Genomic DNA, 14,637 nt, shown 5'->3' with positions numbered 1-14,637 from the left:
ATGATTAAGTCAACCATCTAATTATTGATTCCATGATAAATTATACTTATCAAAGTTTTGGGAAAAATTTAATTAGCTTAAGTTTTTAAATGTTCTATCTTAGGTTTCCCAATTAAACTCAATCATGTGTCTACATTGGCTAATAAATTACAAGATTAAAATTAATTTTCATTAACAAAAGATAACATGGATTGTATTGAATTGGTCAATGTGGTCACATGGTTGAATTTTATTGAAGATTATTATATTACACTACCTAACCTAAATTTTGCCAAAGAGTTTGAGTTGATAAAATTATCAANTTTTTTTACATAAAAAATAATAAAATAATAATAATAATAATAATAAAAAAAAATAAAATATATTGTCTTTGTTTTTTTTTTTTTTAATACAAATAGGAGAATAAAAAATAAAAAAACTCAAAATAAAAAGTATATAATACATAAATATGTAATTGGTATTCTTTGTCAAAGGAGTAGTATATTCCTAAACTACCATGGAAAAGAATTGAGGTCTTCTAAATAGACAATAATGCAAACGATTTGATGATTTTGGCCAAAGAGCCTCCCTTGTAGGAAAAGGGGAAGAATCTTAAAATGAGTTTGAAATCAAGAGAGGGGAAAAAAAAGGCACTTAAGAGATAGCGCAAAAAGAGACAAGTTTAAGTTTTCTTAAGGTTTATGCAAAGTTCACAAATTCATGAGAATTTGTGAAACTTGGATAATGCAAAGAACTTAGATAACAAGGGGGTCTTACTTGTGTGTGAGAGCAAAGAAAAGAAAGATTTTCTTTAGCCACTAAACAAACACAAGGGAATAAATTTTTTGGTTTTCTCATCGGAGAAGGTTTTTGAATACTACAACCACGAAGAATTTTTGTATCTAAAACAAGTGAAGATCTCATTTAAGTTCATTAGAATTCCTAGAGATTGCATATTATTATATTTGACGTGAATCTCAACAAGTAAGGCATAAATTGTATAAGGTATTATAATTAATTTATAATAGTGAATTTATTAGAGTTATCTCAAAAATTTTCCTATTAAAGAGAAAATATTTTTTACATAAATCTTTGAATTCTTGTACGTGATTGATATTGTGGCATCGTAATATTTGTGATTAATTAAAATTATTTATTGGGTTTTCTTAATTCACATGAGACTAATATGTGGCCAATAAGACATAGTCAATGCTACTCAACCATTCAAACCTTGACCTCATAAAAAAGAATCTAAGTGTACGCATAAGAGCATCCGCAGCCGTTTCTATATCTCATCTTATATTTACCATCTCAAAAAGCAACTTTATCAATATATACAATACAATTACAATTTTACATCATCCAAATTTTATTTCTCAATTCTACTCATTAAAATAATATTTTTACCGCAATAAAATAGTATCTCTCACAATTATCACTGTACAATAAAACACATTATTTATACATTATTTATTCTTTTTCTCTTTCTTTCTGTTCAAGAACCACCATCATCAACACCACCGCTGCACACCACCACCGCCACCACGGCAACCAATAATCTACCGTCAAACACCAAAAAAAAAAAACCCAGAGAAAAGACCTAGAACCATGCCGCTGCAACTACTGCCCTCCGTCCATCAAAACCACCACCACCACCACCCTCTCCGCCCATCAACACCACACAAAAAAAAAAAAAAAAAAAAAAAAACCCAGAGAAAAGACCAGAACCACGCCGCTGCACCTACTGCCTCCGACCATCAACACCACCACCACCACCCTCCATCTTCGCCCATCAACACCACCAAAAAAAAAAAAAACCACAGCAACCCAGGTCAAAAACCAGACCCACCACCGCCGAAGCTCGAAGGAAGCAGATTCGCCGCTGGAAGCTTGAAGGAAGTTGATTGTTGACCCACGCGGAGAAGAAAAATGAAAGAGAGAGAGAGTTGCCGGAGAGTGAAGACAGGGCGGAGACCCACACCGATCTAGAGAGTTGCCGGAGAAAAGAAGAACACGGAGACCCACCACCGATCTAGAAACCACCGCCGATCTCAAGACCCACCACTATCTAGATTTGGTACAACGCCGATTCCAACGCTCATTCGACTCCGATCATGGTAGATGATCCAACGCCGATCCTCTCCGATCATGGTAGACGATCAACGCCGATCTGAGAGTTGTCGGAGAGTGAAGACATAAGAAGAATTAGAAAGCAGAAGAAGAGAGAGCAGAAAGAAAGAGAGAAGGAAAGAGAAATGAGAGAGGAGAGAGAATTTCCTAGGTTAAAATGAGTGAGGAGAGAGAAATAGAGCATTAAAATATTATATAATTATATATATATATATTATAATATATATTTTTTATAACATTGAGCTACAGTACCATCTTACATTTGAGATGATATTGTAGCGAAATCTCAAAAAAAAAAAGCATATGCCATATGCCCTTCCGGTTGCTGAGCAGTTTGGGGCTTAAATGCCAAATGTTCTTAACATTTGGCATATGCAAGCCCCACTGCTGATGCTCTAAGAAAGAAAAACTTAAAAAATAAATGAAATAAAATAAAAGAGGAGAAAGAAGTGAATGTGTTGTACGTGTTTACACAGAGTTAGAAAAACAAAACAAAAATCCATTGAAAAAAAGGGGCAACCCATGTGACCTTGGGGTCGACCTGACTCGGCCCATCACTTCAGCGGATCTTTTTTTTTCTTATTTATTTATTTATATATTTTTTTACGAGTCAAAAAAAAAAAAAATCCTACTCATACTAATTTAGTCCTTCATGTTCAAGTGGGTTATCAGATCCAGATTCAAATCAGTCAAGTTTAAGTGAAAACAAAAGGCTTAACTAATTTAAGTAATAACTAAGATTTAAGATTCTAAGAATTTATAGTAAAAATCTTCCAAAATTTTGAGCATCTCGGCCTATCTTGTATACCATCCTACCCTCCTATGTTTTGGCCAAAAAAAAAAAAAATGGTAAAATTAGTAGTTAAGAAGAGAAAATCTAAAGACACAATAAAATGCCATATCATTCTCACAATACTTTTGCTTTCAATTACGATGAATCTTAGTATAATTTTTTTTCATTTTATTTTAACCTATGATGAGCTGACACCTCAATTGTTATAAAAATATTTTGACATTTTGTGGCACAACTCATCTAAGAAAAGCATGTTAATATCTAAGTTGGTACCTTCCAATTATCCATTACATTGAATTTCTATCTCTGGGCAAACTCAATGTTTGTTTGCCTTCAAAACTAAAAACTCAAAATCCCCAATTCATTCGGCTTTTTAGGTTAAGGTTCTCTGCATTGTACAACCAAAACAAACCAAAGCACTTTAATATCTAAGTAGCTACCGTCCAAATATCCATTACATTGAATTTCTATCTGCGCAAATTCAATGTGTGTTGCGTTCAAAACTAAAAATTTCAAAATCCACAATTCAATTATTGGCCTTTTAAGGTTAAAGTTCTCTCCATTGTTCACACAAAACATATCAAACCCTGTAAATGCTGGTGTTGATGTTGACCTCAAAGGGTGTCCGTGAATAATATCTTTGCCTGATTTTTGCTTGAATGTTTTCTCTGCTCAATCCCGAAGCCTCTTTTTAGTCCAAATTTTCATTCTTGACCATGGGTTATGGGTCTATTACGTAAAGCACACAATAACATATAATCAAACATATAGTATACAAAATTAACAAACTCATGTTTATTTCTTTCTATTGTGAAAGGGTCAATGGCTATTAGCAATTTGCACACCACAGGCATTGTTTATAGTTTGTCCTTAACGTTAATTAGTTTTGGCTTTCACACTTCTGTGGCGGTGGCTTTAATATAATTTGTGCCACACCACATTTTAGTTTTTTCATTTTAGCAAATCGCCCTTATGGACTTGCTGTTCAAAAAGACAATTCAAAGAAACACCACAAATTTTCAACAGGAATAATGAAAAATTTAATTAGCTGCCCTTTGACCTGATTGGAAGATACTCAAGGACTTGTGGACCTGGTTGGTATATATTATTTCATGGGGATTTGAGTGACATCCACTTTGATTAATTTATAAAACATGTAATCGACATTAATCATATGCTCCTCTACTTCATATTTAGCAAAAAAAAGAAAGTAAAATGCACCTCTACTTCATTTATAGTGTTAAATTACTGATTGTTCCAAAAGTTTTAGTTGTTGAGATATGGTAAATTTAATCATTTAACCACGTACTTTTAACACTCCTTCTCACGCGTGGACTGAAACTACCTATAATATAATCATATACTTTAACACTCCCTCTCACATGTGGGCTGAACTCAGAACCTCCTGCTCTGATACTATGTTAAATTACCAATTGTTTCAAAAGTTTAAAATTTTGAAATATAGTTAATTTAATCATTTAACCACATACTTTTAACAAATAGATCTCCTAGTTATAAATAATTATTAATATTTTCAAATAATACTAATTGATCTCTTTTTTCTTTTTTTTTTTTTTTTTTTTTTTTTGAGAAACAATTGATCTCCTAGTTTTTGAAATCTTGTATTTGATGGGAAAAAGAATGGTCTCCTGTTAATAGATAGTAATAAACACAAATAAATATACTATAAGCATATTATTTGGGCAAGATGCAACATATAATTGAATCTACAAGTATAAATTAAGAAATAATTAAGAAATATCTTGTGCTAATCCCATATATAGGTTTTAAGTAAATGTACAAACATGGTATGTAAATTTGTAAACTATAAATTCGAGTTAGTTGAATTGGTAAAATATTTTGTTGACTCTTATTTTGGCATGATGGTAATCATAATGAAATAGATGCCAAAAATTTAGTTCACATATATATACACACACGTGTGTGTGTCGGTGGGTGGGTAAGATGCAAGATATGGTTGAATCTACAAATATAAATTAAGAAATATCTTGTGCTAACTATTAATCCATATATAGATTTCAAGTAAACACTTAAACATGGTATGTAAAGTTGTAAACTATAGATTCTAGTGAGTTGAATTGGTAAAATATTTTGTCATATATAAATTTTAAATAAACACTTAAACATAGTATGTAAAGTTGTAAACTATAGAATCTTTTTTTTTTTTTTTTTTTTTGAGAAGATAGATTTTAGTTAGTTGAATTGGTAAATATTTTTATTGTCTCCTATTTTTATGTGAGAGAGTTAGGCACACTTTAAACAATGTTACACTACTCACAATTTTTTTTTTTTAAAAAAATGTGAATTTTGATAATTTCATTGTTGATTACATTTTCATATTATATTTTACATACTTGTAAATTTTTATCTGATCAAATATCAATAACCATGTCATCTAGCAAATATTTTAATTTAAAGTTTTTTAACAAATTGACACCAAGGCTTTATTGTAAAATTGTTGTAAAAATATTATGCTCGTAACACTACTTAGAGTATCATAGACTAAAATTCCGATTGTTAAATGAGTTTTTAGATTTTGTCTTTCCATCAATATTCAAATAAATATTAATTAAGTGTGATAATTATGTATATATTTGATATAAATATTTTAATGATACAGAAATAATCCCGGTTCACCTCTCATTTTTTCCACTTGTGAATATTAATATTAATTAATTCTTTGTTGTATTTTGATGTTATTGGCATGTACTTTGAGAGGCTTTGCCCAAACTCTACGGTCTAATTTAATCAAAGTTCCTTGGTTTATCAAAAAAATAAAAAATAAAAAAGAAATAAGCCCGGTTAGTCTAAATTGTACATTGAAAAGAAGTAATATTCTAAATATTTGTAGCTAAGAATATAGAATAACTTAATTTTCATTATTTTTAAAAAGGATATTGAGTATACTTATTCCATGACAAATAAAGAGCTTTTAAAAAAAGCATGAGCATAACAATTTCACAAAAGATAATGTGAAATTAGTGAATTCAGATAAGAATCAATAATAATTTGTCACCTAAGCATTTTGTTGTGGAATTATTGTGCTGGCATCACTATTCATAATTTTATTGCTCTATATGTTTAGATGAAAAACTTTGTGTGAAGATAATTTTTCTTATTTTATTGTGTTTGGTAGCATCAGAAGTAATGAGTAAAAAGAAAATAATCTTTGGTCAATAGAAAAAGTATGATTTATTTAAAAATTTTTTTTTTTTACTAAATTCTTTTGAAAAACAACTCTATTTCATCTCACGTAAACTAAATATGAAAAATTAAAAGATTGTTGATCAACTCATTCAAGGTTGCTACTAAATATAAAAAAAAAAAAAAAAATTATAATTTTTTTTTTAAATAACTCATTTTCTAGAAAATTTTATTACCGAAACAAACTTATTGAATTTGGGATTTTGGGTTTTTATCTTTTAAGGCAACAAATTGAATTTTCCCAGAAGCAGAAAAATTCAGAAATGAAATGCATAAGATATTTATGTTCTACAACTTTTTATTAAAAATATATATAAAAATATAAAAAAAAATTAAAAAAAAAAATCGAGGAGAGACTAATCACTAATGTGCTTTTCTTATATACTAATTTAATGATTTTTTTGGGGCTAGAATATAGGAAAGTAAATGGTAAGTAAACATTACAGGCTGAGATTCTCAATAGAGTATTTTGGAAAACTTTAACTGAAACTTGTTAGAATCTTTAACTTTAGCTATTAAATAAGAGGTTCTGATTCTCCTATATTATTAGTAAGTGCAGATTCCAGCGAGTTAATCTAATGACCGTTTGTTTCGGTAATAAAATTTTTAGAAAATGAGTTATTTAAAAAAAAATTATATTTTTTTTTTTTTTTATATTTAGTAGAACCTTGAATAGTTGATAACAATCTTTTAATTTTTCATATTTAGTTTACGTGAGATAAATAGAGTTGTTTTTCAAAAAATTTAGTAAAAAAAAATTTAAAAATAAATCATACTTTTTCTATTGACCAAAGATTTTTTCTTTTTACTCATTCTTCTGATGCTACCAAACACAAAAAATAAGAAAAATTATCTTACACAAAGTTTTTCATCTAAACATATAGAGCAATAAAATTATGAATAGTGATCCAGCACAATAATTCACAACAAAATGCTTAGTGACAAATTATTATTATTCTTATCTGAATTCACTAATTTCACATATCTTTTGTAAATTGTTATGCTCATGCTTTTTTTAAAGCTTTTATTTGCATGGAATAAAGTATACTCAATATCCTTTTTAAAAATAATGAAAATTAGTTATTCTATATTCTTAGCTACAAATATTTAGAATATTACTTCTTTTCAATGTACAATTTAGACTAACCGGGCTTATTTCTTTTTTATTTTTATTTTTTTGATAAACCAAGGAACTTTGATTAAATTAGACCGTAGAGTTTGGGGCAAAGCCTCTCAAAGTACATGCCAATAACATCAAAATACAACAAAGAATTAATTAATATTAAATTCACAAGTGGAAAAAATGAGAGGTGAACCGGGATTATTTCTGTATCATTAAAATATTTATATCAAATATATACATAATTATCACACTTAATTAATATTTATTTGAATATTGATGGAAAGACAAAAGTCTAAAAACTCATTTAACAATGGAATTTTAGTCTATGATACTCTAAGTAGTGTTAGAGCATAATTTTTTACAACAATTTTACAATAAAGCCTTGTGTCAATTTGTTAAAAAACTTTAAATTAAAATATTTCTAGATGACATGGTTATTGATATTTGATCAGATAAAAATTTACAAGTTGTAAAATATAATATGAAAATGTAATCAACAATGAAATTATCAAAATTCACATTTTTTTAAAAAATTGTGAGTAGTGTAACATTGTTTAAAGTGTCCTAACTCTCTCACATAAAAATAGGAGACAATAAAAATTTTACCAATTCAACTAACTAAAATCTATCTTCTCAAAAAAAAAAAAAAAAAAAGATTCTATATTTACAACTTTACATACTATGTTTAAGTGTTTATTTAAAATTTATATATGACAAATATTTTACCAATTCAACTCACTAGAATCTATAGTTTACAACTTTAATACCATGTTTAAGTGTTTACTTGAAATCTATATATGGGATTAATAGTTAGCACAAGATATTTCTTAATTTATATTTGTAGATTCAACCATATCTTGCATCTTACCCACCCACCGACACACACACACGTGTGTGTTTTATGTGAACTAAATTTTTGGCATCTATTTCATTATGATTACCATCATGCCAAAATAAGAGTCACAAAATATTTTACCAATTCAACTAACTCGAATTATAGTTTACAAATTTACATACCATGTTGTGCATTTACTTAAACCTATATATGGGATTAGCACAAGATATTTCTTAATTTATATTTGTGATTCAATTATATGTTGCATCTTGCCCAAATAATATGCTTATAGTATATTTATTTGTGTTTATTACTATCTATTAACAGGAGACCATTCTTTTTCCCATCAAATACAAGATTTCAAAAACTAGGAGATCAATTGTTTCTCAAAAAAAAAAAAAAAAAAAAAAAAAAAAAGAATCAATTAGTATTATTTGAAAATATAATAATTATTTATAACTAGGAGATCTATTTGTTAAAGTATGTGGTTAAATGATTAAATTAACTATATTCAAAATTAACTTTTGAAACAATTGGTAATTTAACATAGTATCAAAACAGGAGGTTCTGAGTTCAGCCCACATGTGAGAGGGAGTGTTAAAGTATATGATTAATATATAGGTAGTTTCAATCCACGCGTGAGAAGAGTGTTAAAAGTAGTGGTTAAATATTAAATTTACCATATCTCAACAACTAAAACTTTTGAACAATCAGTAATTTAAACTATAAATGAAGTAGAGGTGCATTTTACTTTCTTTTTTTTGCTAAATATGAAGTAGAGGAGCATATGATTAATGTCGATTACATGTTTTATAAATTAATCAAAGTGGATGTCACTCAAATCCCCATGAAATAATATATACCAACCAGGTCCCAAGTCCTTGAGTATCTTCCAATCAGGTCAAAGGGCAGCTAATTAAATTTTCATTATTCCTTTGAAAATTTGTGGTGTTTCTTTGAATTGTCTTTTTGAACAGCAAGTCCATAAGGGCGATTTGCTAAAATGAAAAAACTAAAATGTGGTGTGGCACAAATTATATTAAAGCCACCGCCACAGAAGTGTGAAAGCCAAAACTAATTAACGTTAAGGACAAACTATAAACAATGCCTGTGGTGTGCAAATTGCTAATAGCCATTGACCCTTTCACAATAGAAAGAAATAAACATGAGTTTGTTAATTTTGTATACTATATGTTTGATTATATGTTATTGTGTGCTTTACGTAATAGACCCATAACCCATGGTCAAGAATGAAAATTTGGACTAAAAAGAGGCTTCGGGATTGAGCAGAGAAAACATTCAAGCATTGAGCTTTTTTTTTTGGTTAAGCTTCTCTCCATCGGTCACCCCAAAAACCAAACCAAACCCTGTTGTTGAATTATAAAAAAAAAAAAAAAAAAACCAGACCCTGTTGTTAATGTTGGTGTTGATGTTGACGTCAATGGTTGTCTGTGAATGGAGAATCGTTTAAAGATTGATTGTAATTGGACCATTAAATTATACTGCATTAGCCAATCCCTGAAATTTCTTTGTCTTTATAGTCATAATTTGTTTTCATGATTCGGTCAATTCGTATATAAAATTATTAGTAGTTTTATATTTTATTGAACAAATGTGCAACACATTACGTAAGCTTTTGTCTCACGGTTTCTCACTTTCTCTATAAATTTATAGCCAAGCATCCCATCCTAGACCCAATCATTCTTGGTTTTAATTTTAAAGTACCAATTTTTATCAATTTCTGCTTTTGGGGTTTTCAAGTTTGTTGTTTCTATTTCAGAAATCTGTGTGTATTGTTTGGATTTGGGGGGGTTTTGCTTATCTTTGAAGAGACAAGACATTCTGGGTTTGTGGAATAGGGTTTATATCTTCTTCTTCATCAATTGTGTGTATTAAAGAATTTAGCCAAATTCCAAGCTTAATTTCAATACTTCCCTTCTGGGGTTTTGAAATTTCTTCTGGGTTTCTTAGTATCAGCCCTCTTGTTGTTAGTTTGGAACCATTTGCAAAAGATCTGCCTCTTTCGGAACTTTGAAAGAAGTGGGTTTTTTTCTAAAGTTAGCTATTTGTTTTGAATATTATATCTTCTTGTGGATTGAGAATCAGTATAAGGGATCTCAATAGTTTGTGTTGAAGTTCTTCCATTTTTACAAGTTAGTATTTGTTAAAAGCTTGCAAATTTACTTGAATTTGATTTCAAACTCGCAAGAATTATACAATTTAGAAGCTAATCATATTTGGTGTGAAACTTTTATTGAAGATACTTGAAGAAGATGACGATTGGAAATCTTGCACCTAAGAAGGAGAGGAAGTCAAGAAAGAACAAATCAATTGTTGATGAAAAAGCACCCTTGTTGCCTAAGAGGAAAGATGATGTTGGTGCTGAGTTTGATGAGTTCAATGGTGCTTCCTTTACTGGGGCAGTGTTCAACTTATCTACCACAATTGTTGGTGCTGGGATCATGGCGCTGCCGGCAACAATGAAAGTGTTGGGGCTTGGTCTTGGGATTGCCATGATCATCTTCATGGCCTTCTTGACTGAGGCTTCAATTGAGTTGATCCTCAGGTTTAGCCGGGCTGGAAAGTCATCTTCATATGGAGGTCTTATGGGGGATGCCTTTGGAAAATATGGAAAGATTATGCTGCAGATATGTGTTATGATTAACAACATTGGTGTACTCATTGTGTACATGATTATTATTGGTATGACTTATATTTCATTCCTACAAATCTCTGTTTCAGTTTCATTTGTGTTATTGGTACCTTATCTAGGGAAGGTTTTTGTAGATTTATTTGCTTAACTGTACTTTTTGGGGAAAGCTATAAATATGTTTGATTAATTTTGCAAATTTGTATCCTTGTATTACTTGAAGGTGATGTGCTTTCTGGAACATCTTCAAGTGGAGTTCACCATGCTGGTGTCCTTGAAGGCTGGTTTGGAGACCAATGGTGGAATGGGCGTGCTGTTGTTCTTTCTGTCACAACTCTTTGTATATTTGCTCCGTTGGCATGCTTTAAGCGAATCGGTTAGTGTTATCCCTTACCCATAAACCATTTTTTAATCAGCTGCTATCTGAACTACTCCATCTAACTTCTAATTTTCTACCATAAGTAGAACACTAATCAGATCTATCAATCTCTGATGTTTTATTGAAACTATTATACTAGCGCTTTATTTTTTCACAAGAGATATAATTCATTGGTATGTGCATGTTGTACTAGTAGTTTCTACTACATAGCAATTAACTAGCAATAGAGATTTGCAGCCTGACAACCTTATTTTCTTTGATTTTGATCAATGACACTTGCCCCTGCAAGAATATAAAACATATAAGTTGGTATATTGCTCTTCTCAAATTGGAAAAGTATTGTGACATCTGGGTGATTTGAATATGGTGTAACAGCAATTCACCATATCTCAAAGGCCTTCTCTTGCTTTGAGTTTTCATACCTTGTCTTGTGCATGTGGTTTCTTAAATGCTTATATCCCTCTTAACGACCTTTGTGTAGCTTGGCCATACGGCTTTATTTCATATTCTTTGGCCTTGTTATGTTTGTTGTGCATTGCTGTGGAGATCTTATGTGTCTTCTTTCTGTGGTGACAGATTCATTGAAATTTACATCTGCTTTATCCGTCGCCCTGGCAGTTGTGTTTCTTGTTATTACTGTTGGAATTGCAATCATCAAGTTGATAAGTGGAGGTGTTACGATGCCTAGATTGATACCAGATGTTACTGATCTGACATCATTGCTCAATCTCTTCACTGTTGTCCCTGTCCTTGTTACTGCATATATCTGCCACTATAACGGTATGGAAGCTGTTTACTCTTTTCTTTTTCTTTTTTTCTTTTTTTTTTTTTTCATCCTGGTGTTTCTGTTGGAATTGGATGAAACAGAAGTAAACACCCCGCTCCCCACTCAAAATTTTTTTTTTTTTTTTTTCTCAAAAAGGATGAAGAAAAACTCACCATCAGAAGTAAAATTTTGAATCAACTTGGTTGAACTGACTGTAGTTTGGATTAGTTGGCATTGCTTCTCTGCAACTTGAATGCAGCCTAATATCAAAATTGTCTTTGATTTTTGAACTTGTGAATTACATTTTTAACCAATCAGGTTGTTTTGTGTTGACGAGGAAAGATGAAAATCAGTGTTCCCTGTATTTGATCTTTTCCTTTTCCATGATGGGCTTTGCAATTTCATAAAAGGAACCAACTTAAAAAGTGATGTTTGGTATCTGTATTTTAGCTCTGGTTTGCACATTAGATCATCCTATTAACTTTGAAGTTTCCAGGGTTGGAATAAGCTCTAGTTGTTTTGATTGAAATGGGAGGTTTCATTTTTTCATGTTCTTTCACCTTTCAATTGTGAAGCATGTAAATAACAGGGATTTGACTCCTGCGTTCTTCATTTGCAGTTCACAGCATAGACAATGAACTTGAAGACTCTACACAGATAAAAGGGGTTGTGCGAACTTCACTTGCTCTATGCTCATCTGTGTACATAATGACAAGCTTTTTTGGCTTCCTTCTTTTTGGTGATGCAACTTTAGATGATGTGCTTGCCAACTACGACACCAACCTTGGCATTCCTTACAGTTCCTTGCTTAATGATGCTGTCCGTGTTAGCTATGCTGCTCACCTTATGCTTGTGTTTCCCATTGTCTTCTATCCATTGAGGCTCAACTTGGATGGCCTTCTCTTTCCCACATCAAGGCCTCTGGTTCTGGACAATCTTAGGTTTGCATTGGTCTCAATTGGGCTCATCGCTGTTATCTTCTTAGGTGCAAATTTCATACCTAGCATTTGGGATGCTTTCCAATTCACTGGAGCGACTGCTGCAGTCTGCCTTGGGTTCATTTTCCCTGCTGCCATTACTCTTAAGTGAGTTTCCCAACATTTTTACTTTGCAGAAAGACATTTTATTTCTCTTGACTTTTTCAAATGTAAAATTTTATTTTCATTTTCAATATTTGGATATTGGAATTTGCAGAAAGCCAGTGAACACTTGCTCAATTGGCATGTATCCCCCCCATAAGAATGGGGTGGAGGTGGGGCTTTGGGTGTGTATGTGACTACCCATAAATAAAAAATAAAAAATGCAGAAAGATAATGGTTTGGTACAGGCATTCATGGTTGACTAGCTTATGTGAACTTGTTCTTTAGGCAAGGAAAATTCAATATTAAGGCCTTTCAACTTGCATTTATGGATATTTCTAGGACTGTGATTTCCTGTGAAGGAAAATGTGTTAACCTTTTGATAGAAATGATGGACCACTGTGAATCTTTAGCACTTTTATTTAATTGATATCAAGAATTTTGAATGGTTGCTACTATTTTTTGTATCAAATAATGTTAAACATACTCTCTACTGGCTCCACCGGCTGCTTATTGTTCTCTGTGACTTAACATGGGGGATTATTCAGGATATCTGTCATTGGTGTTTTTATTTCTACTTTTAATGATTTTGTGAATGGAATTGCTAATAAATTGTTAATTTGATGTAAATTGTTTTCCTTGGTGATTCAGGGATAGACACAACATCGCAACGAAGAAGGACAAGATCTTGGCTGTTTTTATGATAGTCCTTGCAGTCTTCTCAAACTTGGTGGCCATATACAGCGATGCCTATGCCTTGATAAAAAGGAATACATCCCCCCGTGAATGATCTCTCATGTTATGTGATTTGTCATCTGAAGACATGCCCAAGCAGGAGGTATGGTCATGCTTCCAGAGAAGGAACGTCATGGTGGGATCCTTTGGAAGCCAGTAAGAAAATCAAGGTTTTCTAAGATGGCTTGAGTTGAATTATAGTGATAATAAAAAGACCCTTACTCAATGTACAAAGGTACTTTTAGAAGTGTATTAAGGTGTATATGCATATTGGTGTGCATTGTTGTCTTGCTTTGTGCTGGTTATTGGATTTTGTTGTGAGGGAATAGGATTAAGTCATAGAAATGCTAAAGCATATCCTAGATGGGTCTTGCGTAGTTCTTTCTATCAGTTTGTGTGTCATCCCTTCTCCCTGATGAATGTGATGGGAAATTTAAGTTGCAAAAGAACACAAATTGCCTTATATAATAATATTGATGATGCCATAATTCCCAACTCTCATCTGGCTTGCTGGCACATTCAAAGTTTTGATACTTGGTATTTATGTAATTATGGATTAAGTCTACTTTTAACTACTAATTTCTGTTTTCATATGATACATATTAACTGACATAACTAGGACTGAATGGATTGCATTCATCATTTAATTTTCGTATATCAGCCAATTAATATATGGTTATGGATATCTGTTAAGACTAAAAAGTTCAGTCACCACTTTAAACAAGTTTTGCAGCTGCATGGCTGTGGATATGTTGTGACCCTATAAATTTGTTTCCGATGCTTAAAAACAACCATGGGATCCACTAGAAGTTTTGTTTGGCTGAATGTTTATAAAAAATACATCTTAAAATCATGTCTTAAAAAAGAAGAAGATATTTTCAGTTTCGTTTCTATATTTTCTAATTGATGCAGTGGCAAATTATAAATAGGCCACCCCCATTAA

At 31.2% G+C, this 14,637-nt stretch overlaps 1 protein-coding gene across 2 annotated transcripts; it reads left to right on the top strand.

The window, feature by feature from the left end:
• Positions 1 to 9,504: 9,504 nt before the first annotated feature.
• On the top strand, positions 9,505 to 14,193 carry LOC112039663 (amino acid transporter AVT6A). Of its 2 annotated transcripts, none has more exons than XM_065762007.1 (6): positions 9,505 to 10,125; positions 10,346 to 10,788; positions 10,959 to 11,111; positions 11,691 to 11,894; positions 12,500 to 12,965; positions 13,611 to 14,193. In XM_065762007.1, exons 2-6 carry the CDS (start codon positions 10,359 to 10,361, stop codon positions 13,747 to 13,749), a joined length of 1,392 nt encoding a protein of 463 aa, XP_065618079.1. In that variant the 5' UTR covers positions 9,505 to 10,125; positions 10,346 to 10,358; the 3' UTR covers positions 13,750 to 14,193. The 2 variants fall into 2 exon arrangements, with proteins under 2 accessions (XP_065618079.1, XP_065618078.1); XM_065762006.1 differs by having other exon boundaries at positions 9,506 to 10,238.
• The last annotated feature ends 444 nt before the right edge of the window (positions 14,194 to 14,637 follow it).

Source organism: Quercus suber, unplaced genomic scaffold (assembly GCF_002906115.3).
Source record: "Quercus suber isolate HL8 unplaced genomic scaffold, Cork oak 2.0 scaffold_438, whole genome shotgun sequence".
Lineage (NCBI taxonomy): Eukaryota > Viridiplantae > Streptophyta > Magnoliopsida > Fagales > Fagaceae > Quercus > Quercus suber.
Note: the sequence above shows the minus strand (reverse complement) of the source record. Positions and strands in the feature narration are given on the sequence as shown.

What these genes read in the sequence shown, in the direction of transcription:
- LOC112039663 (XM_065762007.1), top strand. Translation starts at nt 10,359, where the DNA reads ATGACGATTGGAAATCTTGCACCTAAGAAGGAGAGGAAGTCAAGAAAG. An exon ending in TGTGTACATGATTATTATTG is followed by an intron (nt 10,789 to 10,958) that starts GTATGACTTATA and finishes TATTACTTGAAG; the next exon opens with GTGATGTGCTTTCTGGAACA. An exon ending in ATATATCTGCCACTATAACG is followed by an intron (nt 11,895 to 12,499) that starts GTATGGAAGCTG and finishes CTTCATTTGCAG; the next exon opens with TTCACAGCATAGACAATGAA.